This window comes from Callorhinchus milii, unplaced genomic scaffold (assembly GCF_018977255.1).
Source record: "Callorhinchus milii isolate IMCB2004 unplaced genomic scaffold, IMCB_Cmil_1.0 Scaffold1, whole genome shotgun sequence".
NCBI classification, from domain to species: domain Eukaryota; kingdom Metazoa; phylum Chordata; class Chondrichthyes; order Chimaeriformes; family Callorhinchidae; genus Callorhinchus; species Callorhinchus milii.
The window spans coordinates 93058136-93081186 of NW_024704742.1; the positions used below are offsets into that span (position 1 = coordinate 93058136).

General features: G+C 43.8%; 1 protein-coding gene across 1 annotated transcript; it reads right to left on the bottom strand.

Moving 5' to 3' along the window:
• Positions 1-8552: 8552 nt before the first annotated feature.
• nxnl2 (nucleoredoxin like 2) lies at positions 8553-12935 on the bottom strand. The gene is made up of 2 exons (XM_007899997.2): positions 12442-12935; positions 8553-8921 (listed from the first exon to the last, which is right to left on the bottom strand). The coding sequence occupies exons 1-2, from the start codon at positions 12735-12737 to the stop codon at positions 8750-8752; spliced, it is 468 nt and encodes a 155-aa protein (XP_007898188.1). The 5' UTR covers positions 12738-12935; the 3' UTR covers positions 8553-8749.
• Between the last annotated feature and the right edge of the window lie 10116 nt (positions 12936-23051).

Here is a 23051-nt window from a genome sequence, read left to right on the forward strand (position 1 = left end):
GGATTTGGGGATTGTGTAAAGGCCAAGGCTGGGTGGAAGGGGAGACCAGGCCTTTTCACTCTAAAGAAAGTGGGCTGCTTGTTGTCGTGAGAGCGAGCTGGTGGGAAAGGACAGGCAGGTGTTTAAACCTCCCGGTCACCCTCCCTGTGGAGGAACTCTCTCTCTGAGGTACCCCACTGGTGCGGAAAACAAACACAGGTGCCCTGGACGAGACAAGTTTCGGGATCCTAGAATTTGGGGCATTAAAATCCTGGGAATCCGAAAGAGCACCGGGATTGCAACCCATAGTCCACAACATGGGGCTTGAACCCACAATCCTCTGACTTCAAGCCAGGAGCACTACCAACTGAAATAGACTGACACAATTGTATTATTTTCATTATATGTACTGTAATTCCCTGCCTTTAAATCAATGTGTGTGGATATGTTTATGGACTATAATGTGAATATGTCTGAATAATGTAGTACTTAGCATAAAACTTTTTTCTGTTCCAACATTCCCATCCTGAACTCCTGCCAAACTCTCTCCAAGTCAAATCCGCCATTAATTCTTTATACTGCATAAGCTATTTGAGGTCTTGTGGACAGACACTGACTGTCCTGTACCACTTGCCTTTGTCTCTCCATTTGCACTTGACATTTGTACCTGAAACCCCGTTTTCCACAAATCTTGAAAGAGCTGCCCAAATTAATCCCACTCCCCCACTCTCTCCCCATAGCCTTGTAAATTTGTCCTCCCCAAACAGATTTTTTACATTCAGAAGTCAAAGCTTGCATTCTATCCATGGGAAGTATACAACATTGAAGAGAGACCCTTGTTGATCTTTTTACCGTTTTTTACCGATTTTATTACCGTTACCTCAGAGAGTCTGTAAAATAAGTTACTGATGAACAGATGTATGTTGAACCTGTAATATCTTTAGGAAAAGCTTTGTACTGGTTTATAATCACATAATGCATTAGGGTTTCATTTGCAAAGGTTGCAAAAAGTCATCGTGAGCAGTGGGATTAGGGAGAAAGTATGAAAGGTGCCAAAGAACAAAAAAAGACTAGACAGTGAATAGGGTATATATGAGTGGATGGAAATTTAATTGTTCCTCTTTTTCGGTTCACACATTAGTGATTTTCATTCATCCAAAATAACACTTGTAATTCTTTTTAGACATTTCCCATTGTAGATGCCTTTGGGGTCATTTTGCATCCAAGAATATGACGCTCTCAATTCGGCACCTCCAACAAAGAAACACACCTCCAATATGACGTGTTTTCTGTAAGTTTTTTTAAGATTTACTAGAACCTGCTGGAATCTTTCCCACTTCCCCACCCATGGCTAAGTGCACTGCAGATATCTTCCATGTTCTTCTGTCTCCCCCTTCTGGTCTAATAATAAGCACAGTCAGACAACTGCGATAACATCATTCAGACTGAAATCTAGACCCCTCTTGTAAAAAAAACATGTATTGTTATTCACTATTTGCTTACAAAAAAAACCTACACTTGAAAGTAATTAATGGGTGATGCACTATGAGATTTTTTCGATGTAAGGCATTATAATAACGTAAGTGGAAAATAAATGGCTTCTTAATCTGAATTATCTATAAAACATTAAAAATATGCATTTAAAAATCCATGTTTTTCTTGATATTTCCTTAATCTCTGATCCTCCAATTTTCGCATATAAAATCTATAGCCTGAAAGGAAGAAATGGCTTAGTGCTCATGTCCCCAAATGTTCAGGCCAGTTAATCATACAGCAAAAGATCTACCATGCAAGACTTATAAGGAATACACAAGAAGAATGGAATAACCTTTCCAGAAAAGGTCAGTCACAGTAAATCTGTTAAATACAGAGTTGATAAGAAGATTAGAGTTTCTAATCTGATTGTCAGATGAAGAATGTGACTGTAAAAAGGTAGCACGTTCTTATCACACTGTTCTTTCCTCTAACACACTATCTTTTTGTCACCCTCTATCTAACAGGCAATCTTGTGACACAAACTGAAATTGGCGTCTCGCCAAATCCCTTTACAAATCAATCAGTTGAAAAGAATTTTCTTAACGTTATTCACCTACTCAATTCTGTTGATCTTTCAATAATAAAAATAATCCTTGCATTTGATATAGCTCTTTATTACATCATTGAGATGCTCAAAGCACCTCAAAGGCTATAATGCAAAGTGCCTGGGTATTTTGTGGGCAAACTCAGCAGCCAATTTGCACTCAGCGAAGTCCCACAAGCATCAGAAGTGCCCTGTAGACCCGCCTAGCTCAGCAACTGGACAAGCAAGACCGCCACACATCGACTCATTCCATTTTCCATTACTGGGCACGTGAGCTTAGAGCCAGCTCAGCCCCAAGGAGACCTCTCTTACCTCCTCCTCCCCCAGAGGATTCTAAAATACAGCTTGGGACTGGGGCACATCAGGTAGTCATTCATAGAATTGTGCTATATATACTCATTGTACAAGGCTATTGGTTTCTCCACTGATCAAAGTGGTTTTGAGGCAATTTATCAGTGCATGAGCAGACTAGCACAATGGAAAGCTAAGTTCCTTCCAACCCCAAATTGGGCTAAACAACTGATTGTGCAAAGTGCCAATAAATATAAAAAATGCTTCGATTTGGTAAAGCTTCTTATGTCAAAAAAAGCTTAAAGCAACAAGTTACTTGAAGACAATTGAACAATAATACAGATCTCACGTAGATCTTATGGGTATGGAGCCCTGTAGCTAAGTGTTTAGAACACTAAACTTTAGGCAATGGAAAATTTCCTTACTCCACACGCCTCTGTTTATCTAGCAGAAAGTAGGAACCCAATAATAATTTGTTAACTCAATCCACGACTGCCGAGTTTTGCCTACAAAATATAGCCAATTCACTTTGTAGTATATTCAGTACATGCAGTGAAGCGCTTTGAGATGTCTCGAAGACTTGATAAGGCACTATATCAAATGCAAGGATTATTATTGTTAATATTATTATGACATTTTCCACTGACATGGACACATTTTATTTAGATTAAGGCAGTGCAGGAGTTTTTAATTGTTACATGTGCCCTGTCACTCCAGCAATTATGAAATTGGATCTTCTCTGTTTGGGGGCAACAGGAAGTTAGTTTTCCTGAAATTCGGTGCCAGGAACAAAAATATTTTTCGATAAAATTGCTTTCAGAAATGGGCTTGTCTCAGGAGGAAAACATTTCATTTTAAAGGGGTACCACATCCTGTGCAAGCATAGCAATTTTTGATCGTCAGTGTGACACAGTTTTTAGCACTCTCACCTCTGGGTCAGGAAGCTGTGGGTTCAAGCCCCGCTCAGGGATTTTGCATTCATAGTCTATAGGTTACAAAGCCTACAAAGCCCTCCATGGCCTCGCCCCACCCTACCTCTGCGACCTCCTAATCCCCTACCAACCCGCCCGTTCCCTCCGCTCAGCCGGCTCCGGCCTGCTCCATGTTCCCCAACCCACCCACCCTACCATTGGCGGGAGAGCCTTCAGCCACTCTGCCCCCAAACGCTGGAACTCCATCTCCCAGTCACTCCGCCTCGCCCCTTCCTTAGCCTCCTTCAAGTCCCGCCTCAAGATCCTCCTCTTCGACCATGCCATCAGCCACCCCCCTTTCCCCTTCTCTCCCTTCTCTCCCCCTGACCCCAGCTCGGGTTTGAAATGCTGTACACTGTCCAGCGCCTTGGGACGTCCTCCCGACGTGAAAGGCGCTAAATAAAAGTAATCTTGTTGTCGACCAGTCAGGGGTAGCGGTACATTGTCTAATTATCTTAGGCTAAGACGTCAAACCTTGTCCTATCTGCCTGTTCAGATGCTAGAGATTTCCACTGAATAGAGAATGGAATGTCTCCTGGTCACCTGGCCAACAATCCACTAGATAGACTTGGTCATTGATCAGCAATTTCATGGCTGTTTGCGGGCTGTTGCTATGTGCAATTTGGCTGCTGTGTTCGCTATATTTTACAGAAATTTTGTGAAATGCTTTGAGACATTCTTGATGTTAAAGGCACTATCCTAAGTGCAAAGATGATTATTTCTTTTGCAGATATTCCCTTGACAGCTTTAACCATTCTCATGTTATCTGTACAATTTCTCATCTAGCTAATATGCCACATTCAAAACCCCAAAACATATTGCAGTTCATATACAATATGGTCAGCTTTTATGAGATGATCACTGTAAAATGTGATTTTGGGGCAAAATATCAACCTATTGCAGCTTTTTAAATTCAGTTTCTTAAAAGCAAGTATTCACTCGTGATTAAATGTCTTTTGTGTTCAATGATGCATCCTGATGGTTTTTTTAAAAAAGCACAATACAGTCCAAATGGTTGCGGGACTCTGAACAAAAACTTCCATACAAGCCATCCTTTTTTAACAGAATACACTTGTATTTTTTTCAGTTTTCAAAAGAAAGCCAAGAGTGCCAAAGGAATGTGTCATTTGTGCTACATTAGAGCTATTCTACAGTACAGTGGGGATGATGGCAGGCTTAGCCAGCTAGAGCAGCACTTAAAGGAGAGGAAGTGTAGTACTTTTAATACAATTTACTGTAAATCATGATGTATATGTCATACCTTTACGATTGTTTTTCTGTACTTGACCAGCTCTTATGGCAGGATCACTTGTAAAACCACTACAAAATGGCAATCATCAAATAGGTGTATTATGTATACAGTCACGCATCTTATATGGTTATATTTAAAAGAGAAATCTACAACTGCAAATCAGCCCCTTGTTATCGAGTTTGTTTTGAGTTAATTGTACTCGTGCTCACTTTGCCTCATTAGTAAGCAGCACATTTCCTTTATCCTGAGACCAGACGTGAAAGCCTTACAATTAGTGCTTTTGTCAAACAAGTTTCAATGGGAATAATTTTGTAATTATTGGGCTGAAGCAAAACATCAGCTCAATTCTTTAGAGCATTCGTTGTGCTTGCAACAAAACATGGGCTCATCTACCAAAGGATGTTAGGAAATTTTCATTGCACAGATCATTAGTATTCATCCTGCCATATTTGGGTATACTAATGAACAGAGCCATCATCTACTTTTACTGAAAGTTGTGGAAGAAAACTCAGTCCTCTAGTCTTGCTTAAAGTGTGTTTATTTTGTACCCACATTCTCTACTTGTTTCTAAACAATATATTTTTCATTTTAGAAACCTGGAACACTTCTTTAAATTTTTCTTTTGAGTATTTCTGTTCAACTTGAAACTCTAAGACCTAGAATCATTCCAAGCACTCTTCTCTAAACAATTCACTGACTCAATGTTCTTTTGAAAGTAGGGTGCTCAAAACTGCACACATGGGTGGAGTGGGTGAGAAAAACAGCACACAATACAGTCATTGGTGATTACTAACACGTCAATAAAATGTGCAGTAAAGATGTCAATATGTGCAGCATGACTCAGGTAGTACAACAACAACTTTGATTTATATAGCGCCCTCCACACCGGAAGGCATCTCAGAACGCTTCACAGTAACGAATCCTGGGGCTGAGCCAGGGGCAGGGGGAGGAAGGTGACCAAAGGCGCAGTCAAAAAGGTCTTCAGCCGAGACCTGAAAATAGGAAGCGAGGGGGCGAGGCGAAGGGAGTGAGGAAGGGAGTTCCAGAGCCTCGGGGAATAGTGGCTGAAGGCACGATCACCGATGGTGAAGTGGAGGATTTGGGGGACAAGGAGGAGGCCAGACTCGATGGAGAGAAAGCAACGGACACTCTTGTGAGGAGAGAGGTCAGAGACGTAGGGGGGGTGCAGAGGAGTGGAGGGATATGAAGACAAGATTGAGGATCTTGAAGTCGATCCTCTTACCTGGAGCTGGAAGGTTTTGTGTTCAATGTCCACATTGGAACTTTGGATTCATAGTTTAGGCCGGCACCTTGGTTCCAACCCACAGCTCGGATGCCCAGCCAGCATTGTCAAGCACTTTTGAGACATCCTCCTAACATGAAAGGTGCTACATAAGTGAAGATAATATTGACACTCCAGCGCAGTGCTGGCGGAGTGCTGAAACGTTGGAGGTATCGCCCTTCAGATGAGACGTTAATGAAGGCTCCGCCCACCTGTTCAGATCCCATGCGCGATTCAAAAGGACAGGAGATTCTCCTGGTGTCCTGGGCAACAATCCTCCTGATAAAAACTGATCATTTAATGGCTCTTTGTCAGCAAGATTATCCATCCCGCTGCTTGTTTTAAGATAGCGAGTAGGGTGGTCTTACACGGACAAGCAGCAGGAAAGTTGCATTATGGTATTCGAGACAAGTAAATTTCATTTCTACGTGGCGTATTATATGTGGAAATCTCAGACATGTTTAGATATTCTTAAGTATGTTGATGGGTTGCTACATGTGTCAGATACACGACTGTCCAACACAAATACAGTAGTTGATTGGTAATAATATTGTTATCAGATTCGTCCTTCAAACTATTTAAATTATTACACTTAATCCATTATTTACATACGTCTTTGCACCTGAAGACTTTCCTCTTCGACCATGCCCATGGTCACTTCTCCCTCTCTCTCCCGGACTCAGCGTCAAGATAGGTCGTTGTTCAGTGCTCCGAAAATCTACCTCGTGTGAATAGCATTACATAAATGCAAGATGTTAAAATTCAAAAGTGAATTCACTGCAACATTTTGTATATGTTAGGGGGTGTATAAGAAAGGAAACAAGAGTAATAATCTTGGTACAGGTGGTCAGTCAGTGATACAGTTACATCCTAGGGGCTCAAACACTTCCATGTGTTGTGACATACAAAACTGGCTCAACAATGTGACCTGTATTGTGCATACACATCAAGATTTATCAGTAAATCCAGGGTGTGCTGACCGAACTCACCAGTACCTCTCGGTGCCTGAGTTCACCAGTATCTTAGTAACATTTACGTCTTGTCACTAGTCTAAATTCTTGAGCTTACAGTCAGCTTTGCCAATCCAGAGAGAGATAAAGAAATCTGTATGTAGCAAATAATTTGTACATTTCAACACAAAGTCAAAAATAAAATCAGGGCAAAGGATGAATTTTATTAATTAGCTTTTTTTTTTACTGAAATCATCTTCCCTCCAACACTTTTAATTTGATCATACTTTGCTTACTTCCATTCCTTTCTTCCCCAAATTTAATTTCTATCTCTTAATTTCTATCCCTCTTTTTTCCTCTCTTGGGTTCAACTCTTCCAACCACAAACTGCAGATTATTCAGAACTCTGCAACTTTTGTGCTTTCTGGCACCAAAATCCATAAGCCCATCACCCCAATCCTCGTCTGGCTCCACATGCCCAGAGGAGAGTTCAAGATCCTTGCCTTCCCTTTTACAACTCTCCACTGTCTTGCTCCCCCACCTCTGCGACATTACCAACCTGCCCGTTCCCCCTGCTCATCAAGCACTTTGCTGTCCCATTCTCTGGAACTTTATCAAGGAGTCTTTTTGCCTCGCCCCTTCCCTCACTTCCTTCAAGGTCATCTCAAGATCTTCCTATGTGATTATGCATCGGTCATCTTACCACCCCAACCCCCCAACCCCTTGAATCCAACCCCCATCTTTGGTGGAAACCCCCGACTATCCTGCGCCTTGGAATATCCTCCCAACGTGAAGGGTGCTATACAAATACAATTTGTTGTGCTGGGATAATACAACCACAGGAGCCTGTCAACCTCCGATATGGATTATATATCCGATAATCCTCATCATTGAGGCCCAGGAGAGATCTTGTTCAAGTAAAATAATATCTTTACATTTGGTATAGTTCCTTCCTTATAAGGAGGACATTACAGGTGTGTGGAATAAGGACATTTGCCCAACATTTTGCCCTGAATCAAACCCAGGTCTCTTGCTTGCGAGGTGAATGCTCTAACCACTGAGCAACAGGACTCTATAAATGAGGGGTTAGTTAAGCTAACACCTCATTATTTAATGCAGTAAAAAAATAGAAAATGGGGACAGGAATTTAAGATCAAATGAATAAAGGTGAACGGTTGAGATTTGATTACATTTCATAAAGAACAGTAAATAGGTTGAATGGAATGGGCTATGCAGGGTAGCAGAGTCAGCAAATTCAAGGGGAGCTTAGATATTTGGCGAAGTATTCAACTGAAAGCTTGAGAGTTATAGTATTGGATTTATTTCAAAATGCTTTTTACTTTGGGAATATTCTAATGGGACCACAATGGCCTTGTCCAGTCCTGTAGATTGCCATTTTACCTGAATTTAATATCAAAGAGGCAATTAATTCTGCCTTTAAAATGACTGGATCAATTAAAGCGTTTAGCCTTACACTGCAACTATTGCCAATTTTCTAGAAATCAACTGACATCAAATAAAGAGCACTGTAAAACAAGAGAATAGATATCAAATTGGTTTATAAATATTAATCTCAATCTGACACTTAGAGGGAAACATGAAAATAAAAGATTATCAAGATTAAAATGTCTTTAATAAAAATGCAGTAAAAATACATTTTACAATTATACAGCCTAAATATTTACTCATTGCTATGATATATACAACAGTTTAGAGGAAATATTTCAAAATATGCAGCAAATAAATTATTTATAATTGCATAGCTCACTACTTTTCATCTAATTACAAAGTTTAATTTCTTAAGAACAGAATGTAAACCTAAAGCTTCTTTTTATTTGTTACAAGTTCTGTTCTAACTTTCAAATATATATTCAAGTGTCATGGGCTTTTTGTACATATCCATCTCCAACAATTTATGCTTACAATATAATTCATATTCCATTCTCAATCAGCTACAAAATTCTGGAAAACATCTCCCACCTCCATCCAATTCCTGAAGCACGACAAGCCATGATCACGTATTTGTTTACGGCCTTTGTCGGTGATGACATCCCCATTCTCTTTCACAATCACTAGCTTTGGTAAAGCTGTAATGCTGTATCTATTCTTCAATTCACTGACAAAAGAACAGCTCATATTAGTGAAATAGAAAGAGTACACAATACCCTTTTCAACTTGATTTCTGCTAATTACAACTCTTTCTTGCCCATTTCTGTACGCTGCACACGAATAATGTACATGTCAATATATTCCCTTGCAAATTAATAATTCTACTTTAGAGGTTGTCATGTAAACCTAATACAAAACTGCCTGGCCTTCAGCCAAATACGATTCTTGACCAAAAATGGCAAGAAAAGCAATTCAGTGCAAAGCTGCAAAATTGCTTTAAATAAATTGCCCTTACAGGGAGATGCACTCAGGTGGTACAAAATATGTAAACTTACCCTTCTGATGGTACTCTTTCCTATGGGTCAGAAGGTTATGGATTTATATCCCGCTCAAAAATTTAGCTTAATCCAGATAATGGAATACCTGGGCAAGTGGTGCACTTTTGGAGATGTCATCATTCAGATGAGACATTAAATAAACTCCCATCTACCTTTTGAGAAACTATAACATCTTGATAACAGAAGGGCATTTCTGCCAGTGTCGCAGCCTCCAGATAACTCAAGATAAACCGATCATTTACTTCATAACTGTGTGTGGGACTTTGTTATGCACAAATTGGCTACCAACTTGCCTACCAATACAGTTTGTACTCTTGACAGCAATTCTCTGTGAAGCACTTTTGAGATGCTTCAACATCATTGGCAATATACTAAATATAAGGATTAAAATATCTCAGATAGAATTCAGAGCAAATAACATATGGGGACTTAAAAACAAATGTCAAAAATGATATTAAAAAGCTTCTGCTGTCATTGTATAGCAAATTAAAGATATTGTGCAATCACTCTATAACCTGAAAGCTGAGATCCATGAAATCCCAGCGTAACAATAAGGTGTAAAACCTGATTTCACTGAGCAATGTCAGCGGTGCTGGATGTCGCAAGGCACTGGACAGTTAAAGGTTTGCACCTGAGTTGTGGATTGGAATCAAGAGGGGAGGAGGATAGGGGGCTGGGAAGGTGGCCGAAACACGATTAAAGAGCAAAGTCTTAACACGGCCTTGATGGAGGCAAGGGAGGGAGTTAAGTGGAGTGATAGAGATTCCAGGATGGAGTTCCAGAGGGTGAAGGCAGAAAAGCTGAAGGCCCAACCCTCAATGGTAGAGGGAAGGGCAGGGATCGTGAAGCAAGCCAGTACCTGCCAAGCAGAGAAAGTGGATAGGTTGGTATGATGTTAATACGTCACAGAGATTTTAACTGCTTAAACTCCAGCAGTACCACGAAGCTTGGCTCTTACCTACCTGCACCTAATAATTTCCAGAATTAGCTAAGTAGGGTGCCAAGGAGAAAATATTCATGGAAAATGTCCATGGCTTTGTGGAATTCTGTGTGGTTTGGATACTCCTAAGCATGGTGATAAATTTCCACATGCGTCAGAGACTCCCATCTGACCAACTCAGTTAGTAACATTTGCAGAGACGGAGGTTAATGGTCAACTGATCTCATAGTCCAGAATGATATTCCAACTCAGTACCAAGAGAATGCTGTACAGTCAGAATGAGCCATTAAAGGAAGGTTCTACCTACCTGCTCAGGTGGACATTCAATTAAAAAAAATGGTCATTCACTTCATACATTGCAAAACAAGATTCATTGAGAAGTGAATGTTGTTTTGTGGCTGACAACAACAACTTGCATTTATATAGCGCTCTTCATGCAGGGTAGCGTCCTGGAGCTCTTGACAGTGGTGGAGTATGACCGAGCCAGGGGGAGAGGGAGGGGAGAGGTGACCATAAGCACAATCAAAAAGGAAGGTCTTTAGTCGGGATTTGAATGTGGGGAGGGAGCGGGCAAGCGGAGGGATTGAGTTCCATTGTTTCAGGGTGTAGTAGCTGATGGTGGAGTGAAGGCAATGAGGGACAAACAGAAGGTGAGCCGAGTGGAGGCAGCGGGTGGTGGAGTGGAGGATAAGCAAATCGGATAGGTTGGGAGGTACGAGGGCATGAAGGAAGTTAAAAAATGAGTGAAATGATCTTGAAATCAATTTGTTCGGTAATTGGGAGCCAGTGAAGCCTAGGAAGGACTGGGGTGATGGGGTACGGAGTTTAATGCAGGCCACGGTTGAATTTTTGTATGGTGGAGCTGGGGAGAGCTTTGGAATAATCCAGCCGGGAAGTGACAAAGGCATGGATGAGGGTTTCGGCTGCTTTGGTTGTGAGGTATGCATAGAAACGGACAATGTGACAGAAATGGAAAAAAGCAGTCCTGGCCAGGGAACGAATATGGGAGAGAAAGGAAAGCTGGGGATCTAATCTGACACTTAAGTTGCACACGGGTTCGGTGAGTCTGTGGGAAAGCCTGGGGAGGTTGAGGAGTTCAGACCCACGGGAAAGAAAACGTTGACAGAAGCTAAAGAGTATGGCTTCCATCTTGACGACATTCAGCTGCAGGAGATTTGCTTTCATCCAGGCCTTGATGTCCGTCAAACAAACAAGCTGACAAGACATCAGCGGACTGGGAGTCACAGTTGGAAAAGAAGTAGATTTGGGTGTCATCTGCATACGTGTGGAAGTTGACTCCATGTCTGTGGATGACATCGCCGAGAGGGAGCGTGTAGATAAGGAAAGGAAGGGCGCCAAGGATGGAGCCTTGGGGTACCCCGCAAGCAGGGGCGGGAGGAAAAAACATTTATATTGTTACTGGTTTGTTAAGTAGGACTCAAGCCAAGCGAATGCAGTCCCACTAAGGTGGATGAGGGAGGAGAGGCGGTGGAGGATGGCGTGATCGACTGTCGATTCCAACGGAGAGGTCCAGGGGAACAAGGAGGCAGAGGGAGTCCTGGTCACAGAGAGAGAGGACAACATTTGTTACTTTGAAGAGTGCTATCTCTGTGCTGTGGGCAGATTGAATACCAGAGGAGGGTTTGAATAGGGAATGTAGGGACAGATGTGAGAGAAGTTGATTTGCAATGACACTTTCCAAATCTTTGGCCAGGAAGGGCAGGTTTGAAATGGGTCTGAAATTTATAAGATTGGAGGAATTCAGGATAGGATTTTTAAGAAGAGAAGTGATGACAGCAGTATTGAGGGGTAGTGGGAAAGAACCTGAGGAGAGGGACTAGTTGGTTATGTCAACCAGCAATGGGCAGAGGAAGGGGAGTTGAGTGACCAGAAGCTGGGTGGGTAGGAGGTTGAAGCAGCAGGTGCTGGGCTTCATCTGGGTGATGGTGGTGGGCAAAGGAGTGTGGGGTGGAGGCAGTGGTAGGAAAGGGTGATGAAGGAGGCATGGGGGGGGCATGGTTGTAGGCGATATGGGGGCGTTGGATGAGGAAGCAGCCAGGCGTATGTTATCTATCTTGGAGATAAAGAAGTCTAGGACCTCTTGACACTTGGCATCTGAAGTGATGCCTGTCTCGCTCCCGAAATACAGATATCCACTTTACAGTATATCCCGTGAAGCGCGTTGAGACGTCTCGACGACATGAAAAGGCACTATATCAAATGCAAGGCTTATTATTATTACTACTTACTGTTTGTAGGGGTCCATCCAGGGCAGTGCCAGCCAGTCGCCGTGCATGTTCTGCATGTACTCCAGCATGTCCTCGATGCTCTTGTCGGAAGATATGAAGACAATCTCAAACTGAACAGACGAGCTGTTCTCCACCAGCTCGGTGTAAAACTCGCACAGGATGGGGGTGAAGTCCAGGCAGGGCGGGCACCAGCCGGCCGAGAAGAACAGACCCACGATCTTGTTCCTGAGCACCTCGTCCGTGTCCACCGCCTCGTTCGCCCTGTTGATCAGCATGCGTCCCGAAAACACGTCCATCCTCGCTCTGCGGCAAAGGGTGCCTGGTCGGCTCTCCGCGCGGCTTCTCCCTGATCCTATCTCTGTCAGAGGTTGCTCGGCTATCAGCTGAGCCGGCAGTCAGCAGAGGGTTTCCTGAGCAGCCTCCGGCAGCCGCCTTCGCTCACTTCTGGTGATGTTCAATAACAACAGCAACAAATTGCATTTATAAGGTGCCTTTCACGTGGGGTGGGTGGGGTGGTGGGGGTGGAAGGTCTCTCTCAATTACTCCAATGGTGTTCACTCCAACCAGGGGAGGGCTTGGTTAGGAATTTCAAGACACAGTTTGCAGCCCAAAGTCACAGCCCAAAGACTAAGGCTGATATTTGTGCGTCGGCTCCTGGTGGGTGGGAGCAGAGCCGCAGATTTAGGTCAGGGGTTTTCGAAACTGTTAAGAAAAGGCCTTTGAAGGTAACAGAGAGAGAGAGAGAGAGACACACACGCGCACAAAATACACGGGGTTTTTTTTTTGCAGGGGTTTAAAATGTCAAATAAATAAAAATTAGGCACCGGCCCCAAACAGCACCGACTCCCACCCAAACGCTCGTGGTTTGAAACTTCAGGAAACCGCTTCCCGATCCCATCCGCGAGCAACACAACACAGCGCCTTAACACCAAGTCACCCGCACCTCCCTCCCCCGCCCCTCCCGAGGGGGGTTAATCCCTTTATAAAGGGATTTGACCAGAATCAGCCGCCTCCCGGGCAGCACAGCCCGAGCCCCGGGGGAGAGAGAGAGAGAGGGAGGGTCCCGGCACACCCCGAGCCCCGGGGGAGAGAGGGTCCCGGGCACACCCCGAGCCCCGGGGGAGGGAGGGTCCCGGCACACCCCGAGCCCCGGGGGAGAGAGGGTCCCGGGCACACCCGAGCCCCGGGGAGAGAGGGTCCCGGGCACACCCCGAGCCCCGGGGGGAGAGGGTCCCGGGCACACCCCGAGCCCCGGGGGAGAGAGGGTCCCGGGCACACCCCGAGCCCCGGGGGAGAGAGGGTCCCGGGCACACCCCGAGCCCCGGGGGAGAGAGAGAGGGTCCCGGGCACACCCGAGCCCGGGGGGAGAGAGAGAGGGTCCCGGGCACACCCCGAGCCCCGGGGGAGAGAGGGAGAGAGGGTCCCGGGCACACCCCGAGCCCCGGGGGGGGGAGAGAGGGTCCCGGGCACACCCCGAGCCCCGGCGGAGGGAGGGTCCCGGGCACACCCCGAGCCCCGGGGGGGAGGGTCCCGGGCACACCCCGAGCCCCGGGGGGAGGAGGGTCCCGGGCACACCCCGAGCCCCGGGGGAGAGAGGGTCCCGATGATACCGGGAGGGTCTCGAGCGGAGGTGACGCGACACTGGGGCGCGGGGGATTTTTGAAACGACCTCGCGCCCCCTCCTTTCCAACCGTCACTAGACCCCGCCCCCTCACTGACCCACACTAGGCCCCGCCCCCTCACTGACCCACACTAGACCCCGCCCCCTCACTGACCCACACTAGTCTCCGCCCCCTCACTGACCCACACTAGTCTCCGCCCCCTCACTGACCCACACTAGTCTCCGCCCCCTCACTGACCCACACTAGTCTCACCCCCCTCACTGACCCACACTAGTCTCCGCCCCCTCACTGACCCACACTAGCCCCGCCCCTCACTGACCCACACTAGTCTCCGCCCCCTCACTGACCCACACTAGTCTCCGCCCCCTCACTGACCCACACTAGACCCGCCCCCTCACTGACCCACACTAGCCCCGCCCCCCTCACTGACCCACACTAGGCCCCGCCCCCTCACTGACCCACACTAGTCTCCGCCCCCTCACTGACCGACACTAGTCTCCGCCCCCTCACTGACCCACACTAGTCTCCGCCCCCTCACTGACCCACACTAGTCTCCGCCCCCTCACTGACCCACACTAGTCTCCGCCCCCTCACTGACCCACACTAGACCCCGCCCCCTCACTGACCCACACTAGTCTCCGCCCCCTCACTGACCCACACTAGTCTCCGCCCCCTCACTGACCCACACTAGACCCCGCCCCCTCACTGACCCACACTAGCCCCGCCCCCTCACTGACCCACACTAGACCCCGCCCCCTCACTGACCCACACTAGACCCCGCCCCCTCACTGACCCACACTAGACCCCGCCCTCTCACTGACCCACACTAGTCTCCGCCCCCTCACTGACCCACACTAGTCTCCGCCCCCTCACTGACCCACACTAGACCCCGCCCCTCACTGACCCACACTAGTCTCCGCCCCCTCACTGACCCACACTAGTCTCCGCCCCCTCACTGACCCACACTAGTCCCGCCCCCTCACTGACCCACACTAGTCTCCGCCCCCTCACTGACCCACACTAGACCCCGCCCCCTCACTGACCCACACTAGTCTCCGCCCCCTCACTGACCCACACTAGTCTCCGCCCCCTCACTGACCCACACTAGTCTCCGCCCCCTCACTGACCCACACTAGTCTCCGCCCCCTCACTGACCCACACTAGTCTCCGCCCCCTCACTGACCCACACTAGTCTCCGCCCCCTCACTGACCCACACTAGTCTCCGCCCCCTCACTGACCCACACTAGTCTCCGCCCCCTCACTGACCCACACTAGCCCGCCCCTCACTGACCCACACTAGTCTCCGCCCCCTCACTGACCCACACTAGACCCCGCCCCCTCACTGACCCACACTAGACCCCGCCCCCTCACTGACCCACACTAGTCTCCGCCCCCTCACTGACCCACACTAGACCCCGCCCCCTCACTGACCCACACTAGACCCGCCCCCTCACTGACCCACACTAGACCCCGCCCCCTCACTGACCCACACTAGACCCCGCCCCCTCACTGACCCACACTAGTCTCCGCCCCCTCACTGACCCACACTAGACCCCACTGAACCGGAATATGTTTGATCCTAATATTGTCCCAATAACACCACTGACATCCATAGTGTGTTGAATGCTACACATAAAAACATAGAATTTTTCAGCATATAAGGTTATGTAGCCATTGGGTCTGTGCTTTTCGTACTGTAATTAATACCCTTTATTAATTAATCCCACAATAATAGATAATAAATATCAATAATTGTTGAATAATTGTTAATCCTTCGAATGAGACATTAAACCGAGGTCCCGTCTGCCTGTTCAGATGGATGTCAAAGATCCCATGGCAGTGTCAAAAAGAAAAGGGAGTTTCTTCTGGGGTTCTGACCAACAAACCCCCAAATAAAATTGGTCATTCACTTCACGTGGAACATTGCTTTGCGCAATTTGGCTGCAAGGATTATTTATTATTATTAATTATCATTATACCTCCAACGACTTTTCTTTCAAGTTTTTCTTCAAAACAAAAACTGAGAGCAAGGCAGGTAAACTTGAATGTTGTACCAGTTTTAAACAATTTACTGATAAAGGAGAGAAAAAAAAACTTATTTCCAATTATACACAATAGAATGACAAGGTGACAATTAATATATTAAAAGTTGCAATCAACATCACTGAACATTTCAGGAAATTATGTCTTATCTTAGTTTGGTGTAACACTGCCCCTCCTCCCCTTTCAGAGCCTAAATCCCTTAATTTTGTTAAGGTCATTCATTCTCCATAAAATAAGATCCCATTGTCCTCTTCCAGTTTAAGAATTGATGGGTTCTCTTGTGATATCGGTTATCCAAATGTTCATATTTTTATAGGGTTTGCATCGGCATTGTCATACAATTATAGAGTAAATTATATTGTCATGGAGGAAAACGCACAATTACACAGTGTCTTTCATCTGCATTTTTCCATTCAGCTTCTATCCATTATTCAAGATTATATCACTTTATTTTCCCTATATGAACTTCAAGGAGTTATTTGAGAAGCTAATACCAAAGGTCAAAAGTATGTAGTATGACAGTTAACTGCGTCTCCTTTTGGGGAGTCAAAATAACATTTATAATCTTCCAGCTTCAAATTGCACACATTGTGCTGATCAAAAATTCAATCTTAATAAATTTCTTGAAAAAGAGAAAATTAGCACACCAGTCACAATATTTATTGAAATAAACCACATCAAAACACAAACCTAGTCTGGACATCAATGAGAGGGAGCTGGTCGATTGATCTTTATATTCCTCCCACTTCCATCTCTGCAGTTTGTTCTCTGCAGTGGGAGTAAAATCGTTGGCTTCTGAATACTGATTTAGCCAGAAATGAATCAAAAAGGTTCGTTCTTCAAGCATATAGGATAAATCTCTATTGAAAAAAACACATTTTATCTTATGTATTGCCTGCTAATTTTTATAGCTTTTTATAATTTATAATTATTTCTATAAATAATTTATTAGTAGTCATCAGTATATAATTTATAGAAATTATAACTTTCATATAATTTCATATATTGAAATTTTGACAGTGCTACATTGGTAGAATAGGGAATATGGTTATGGTTAAAACAAATTTTTGGGGCAACAAAGGAAGAATGTATCCTCATACCCGAGAAGCTAACTCATTAATATTAACCCTTGGATTTGATATAGCACATCATCTCATTGGTGAGACATCTCAAAGAGTTTCACAGGATTTTTTTTACTGTGACCATCAGCCATGTTTTAGGCCAAAGGTTGTCCTTTTCTGGAATACTTAAATATTTTATAATGAGCACTACAGCCATCTTATCTACATGTTCATCCTGAGCTGGTAGTTGATAAACATCTATTGGTTGTATTTATCATTTCAAGTCATTGTAAAGGTGAAACTTCAGTAATTAATATCATTCCTTAAAAAGGAATCCCCTTACAGAGACAGCGCTCATGAAAGTCACAAACGATATCCTCTGTATCTGTGACCAGGGCTCCCTCTGCCTCCTCATCCTCCTGGACCTGTCCGCCGCATTCGACACAGTCGATCACGCCATCCTCCTCCACCGCCATTCCTCCATCATCCACCTCAGTGGGGCTGCACTCTCTTGGTTCCGAGTCCTGCCTTGCAAACCGCCAGTACTACATTTCTGCAAATGGCTTTTCTTCTCGCTTCCACCCAGTCACCTGCGGGGTACCCCAAGGATCCATCCTTGGCCCCCTTCTCTTCCTCATCTATATGCTCCCTCTCGGTGATGTCATCCGCAGACACGGGGTTAACTTCCACATGTATGCGGATGACACTCAACTCTACTTTTCCACCTCCAGCTGCGACCCCCAGTCCCCTGATGTTCTGTCAGCTTGTCTGTCAGACATCAAGAGCTGGATGAGCGCAAATTTCCTGCAGTTAAACGTGAACAAGATGGAAGCCATACTCTTTGGCTCTCGCTGATGTCTTTTGTCCCACAGTTCAGACCTCCTCAACCTACCCGACCTGTCCTTAATACTGTCCAAACCTGTGCGTAACTTAGGTATCAGGTTCGATCCCCAGTTACCCTTCCTCCCCCCACGTCCGGTCCCTGATCAGCACCGCTTTCTTCCATCTCCACCACATTGCCCATCTACGACAATACCTCACCGCAAAGGCTGCCAAAACCCGTCCACGCCTTTTGTCACCTCTCGGCTGGACTACTCTAACGCTCTCCTCGCCGGTCTCCCCTCCTCCACTATTCACAAAATTCACGAAACTCCGCCGCTCTCATTCTCACCCGCACCAAACTTCATACCCCGATTACTCCAGTCCTTGCCAACTCCACTGGCTCCCTGTCACAGAGCGGATTGACCTCAAGATCCTCACTCTGGTGTTTAAATCCCTCCATTCCTTGACATCCTCCTATCTCTCTAACCTCCTGACTCCCCACAGCAGTACCGCTGCCTCCGCTCTACTCGGTCCGGCCTCCTCTGCATCCCCCAAATCTTCCGCTTCACCCTCGCACCTCCTGAATCATTTCACTCACAATCTCCACTTATCTAACCAAGCATTTAGGGCAAAAATCATTCATATCCCCATTTAAGAGACAAAATGAATACAATTCATCAGGAGAGTTATTCATCTTGTATACAGTGTATTCTTCAACGTCTCTGTGGTAATGCTGTTTCTTTGAAGGTCGTTCTTAGTGTGGCCTGAAACTTCCCTTTGTGCAGCTGTATGACAATGGTCTTTTAAACAAATGGGCTACAATAAATAGTTAAAAAAGCACAAGCACTCTGCTAAAATTTAGACTTTGCAAAATGTTTGCTTGGTTATTACAAGGTTATCTACTTCCAATTTATTGGAAAGTGGCACTTGCTTTGCAAATTAATTAGTGTGTAACAGTCATATAATTGGATAGGTTTATTTGATTCAATCACTTGGATGTGGTTTGCAAAAAGGACTTTCAAAGTGACCATTTACTGAAGAATAATCGCAGAATCCACAAAATTGGATGTTTCCAATTTATTTAAAGTTGCAGGTTTGCATAACAGATCACAACATATCTAAGCAGTCTTCTTTTAGCTCGTCTTCAATTTATTTTGCGGGGCTCACACCTTGAAAACAGTTTAAGTGTGCGTTTTTATTACATAGAATGCTACAGCGCAGAAACAATTCACTCAGCCCAACTAGTCTGTGGCACTGTTTATGCTCCGTCTGACCCTCCACCCCTCCTCCTACATCCTCCCATAAGTTTCCATTCCCTTCTCCCTCATGTATGTATTATATTGTGCAAAGTGCATTTGCTCAGTTTGTTTATATTCATAATTCAGCCCCACTTCTCTTAGAGGTAGCAGTGGCAGACTCAATGGGTGGAATGGCCTCCTTCAGTGCTGAAAGTTTCTATTTAAAATCACAATTCCACAGTATTAATATTTTAGGTACTAACAAAATATGCATAATATTCTCTCTCTTTCTCCCTGTCTTTCTATCCTCTAGCAGGTCCACTTAAAGTTAGCACAGACTTGAACAGCAGGCTAGCTATTAATTAATATGGCCACAAAACGTTGGTTTCTTGGTGGATCATCTGATGTCAATGACAATACTGTAATAAGCAGGTTTTCTCCATATGGTGGAGGTGGAATACACACCACCTAGTGGGTCAAATGAAAACAAATCTCATGAAACATCCACTCGGTTGAAACACTGAATGGGTCGCTGCCAAGATTTGTGATTGAATTCTCACTCACAGCATCAATAGTCTACAAAGTAACAGTTCTTAAAAAAGTCCAGCACACATTTAAATTGCACATAAGTTTATTTGTATATAGTTATACAACAGTTTAAAAAACATACAAGAGTAAACACAATTTCATGGTCTGAAATTTTTATTTCTAATGGCATACAGCAATATGATCTACAATGACTATAACTTTGAAAATCTGCCTAACTCCAGAAGCAAACATCAACATTACCTTTTAACTAGACGAATACCATAGACGGCAGAGTCAAAATGATTGTTTTCTTTTTAACCAAGAGACAAATACGGCAACTAATGAAGGACCATACATTTTATAGCTATTTTTAACAGTGGTATTCTTTCCCCTTATTCAAGAATAATCTTAAGAACTTTTATTTTAGAGTTAGTGGGCTTTGCTCCCCACCCGGCAGATTAAAATATAGGATACACAATTAAGCAATTTTGTCCTACTATTATTATGCAATCTTAGCTACTAGTTACTAAATAAACCATCGTTAAAACGTGCTGCAAGAGCAAGTAATGGCTCAAGGTATAATAGCTCATTCAGCAAGCCACGTCTCTCCACCCCGTACACAAAAAAGGCCTCTTAACTTTAAAGGGTGTAATTTAACATCCGTATCATTGCCGACCGTGACAGTGTGATAAGTTTTCAAATGACCAGGATAATTCCAAGAAAGGGGAAGCGTGTTTCTAAAAGGCAACCTGACTTTAAAAAGCCAAGAAAATTACTGGTATTTCAAGTCAGGTAGAGTATATCTTGCCAAGTTCCTTTACCTCTTTATTTCCTACCTTTATCTCCTCCCTCCCAAAAGAAATTGGTAGAACTCCGGACGCTACCCCACGTGAAGGGCACTATATAAATGCAAGTTATTATTGTTGTTGATATGGTCCCCATTTAAGACAAGCCACCACAATTATTTCAGTTGACACTCTGATTAAACCAGTGCAATTTCATCCTAGCTAACAATTATCAGACAATACAATAAGCAAATGTACAAAACTAAATTAAAGCTTTACATGCAATGCTGGTTGTCAAACGACTAACTTCAGATCATGCAAAATAACACAAGGTTTGCATTTAAGAGCTCACACCATGGAGCCACATCTCACGCACAACAGCTTTATAATCCCAAGTTTAAAAAGTTTACTATTTTTAGTATATATCTAAGCTTACATTTACAACTGCACACCCCAGGATAATTTGCTTTAAGCAACATTGGCTCCCAGACCAAAGAATTAACATATACTGTACCAAGATAATGGTAGCACTGCATCCAAACCTGTCATTTAAAACTTAGTTGAAAGCCCAATCCAGATGGGAAAGACATTGGAACCAAGGGCCGTTTATTTTGCCTAGCCAATTAATTCATTTTTCCAGGGTGAATGGACTGTCAACAGTTGTAATTTGGCTCAACTACCAATGATGATCAGATTTTAAATCTGAATGCAGGCCTCATCTTAGAAGCGTTTACAAAGAGTTGACCAATCTTACAGAAATCCTGCCAATACTGTATTTCTGAATTTGTTCAGATGTGTCTGTGTAACACATTTAAAATAAGTGCTGCATAATACAGTATTGAGGAACTATTTGCCAGAATACATTAACCTGCCTTTTGGTTGCCCTCTTTGGAATACTGGAGTGATAGTTCTTACATGTATACACTTGGAAATGAAATGTTCAGTGATGGGTTTTCATATTAATGTCCAGCACATCACATCTAGGCACATGGATAAAAGCAAAAAAATAAAACTTGTAGATCTGGTTAATGTTATTTTCCTTTATAGAGTCCTTGGTGTCTCAGCCTTTGATGTAACAATATGATCCAAGTTCAGAGCCTCAGCAAAACAAAAACACACAAGAAACTTCACATGAAATTTGGGTTCATACAAACAGTCAATATTTTATGCCAAGGCCTTCAAAATGACTGTGGATATAGCTGCAAATAAAGATTAAAGGGTTGTTTATGTAAACTGGTAGCTGAAAATATTCCCTTATGGATAAACATCTACTAGAAGGAAATTCTGGGGAAGTGCCGTAACTTCTAAAAGGTAGCTTTTGAAGTTTAAGATCAGGAGTATAATAAGGTTTCAGTTGGAACATTGCATTAGCATTTCAAAGTCACAGCCATGTTTGACAAGAATTGAAGTACAAATCAAAGCCACATTGGAATTGCAAACATCCATTGACCAGTGCATTAAAAAAAAGAAAGGAAATACAGTACCATTTACACTGGAATGAAACGTGTTAGCTAAAAATAGACAACGCATCTGCAAAACTACGTGCAGCAAAAATAAGATTGATTATTGAAAACAACAAAGACACAGATTGGTAAAACTGCAAGATATTGTATTGGGAGGTGCGAGAAAGACAGCATATGATCTCAAGACCAGGACAAAATTCAGGACAGTATCAGACTGCGTATTTTGTTTACATCACAGATAAACATTTTTACATTCAAGCTAGAATTAAATAGACAGTACTTTTCTGGTTCCTCCAAAGGCTCAGTTGATTTATGCACTGTGTGTGTGTGTTACATAGACATACAGAGCATAAGCAAGGTTCCTATGTTTGATCCCTGATCATACAGAGTTAGCGAGTCTCAGCCAAAGTGGTGGTATTGGGGGGCACTATCAATGACCTAAATCTTCCCCCAACTAGGAAGGGAGAAAATAGTTTAAAAATTAGCTTAAGTTCCCACTATTCAGTGGTCCTTACAGGAAAGTGTGCATCTGGATGAATTGAATAGTCTGTTAGTAATCGGTGTCTGGCTTACATGAAAAATAGTTGCTTGGTTGAGGTTCCAGAGGGCTGCCAGTGCCCATGGAACCGTATAGCATGAATTACTGTCTAGCTGCAGGGGAGCAGGAAGAAAAATCATTAAGAAAAGCAATGATGCAGAAACTTACATTGAAGGCATTTAAAACTTCTTAAGGTCACAAAGGACCTGCTTGACATTAGAAAAGCTATTACATGTCAAAGCACGATTCCAGATTGTTTGAACAATAATGGTCACCACATCTGTGATGATATGGCAGATCCTACAGCATTTGCAAGCTCTTAAAGATTTAACAAGTAATGAAACATTTATGTCATCCTGTTACTTGCATGGATAGGACTGGAAATTATTTTAAAATTATTTGTGTGCATCAATTGTGAAACCCATTTGTTCATCAATGCTAATTGTAACATCCTTAGCAGAGATTGAAACGGAACACGTATCTGTTCTCAAACTGCTAAAACCTAAAAG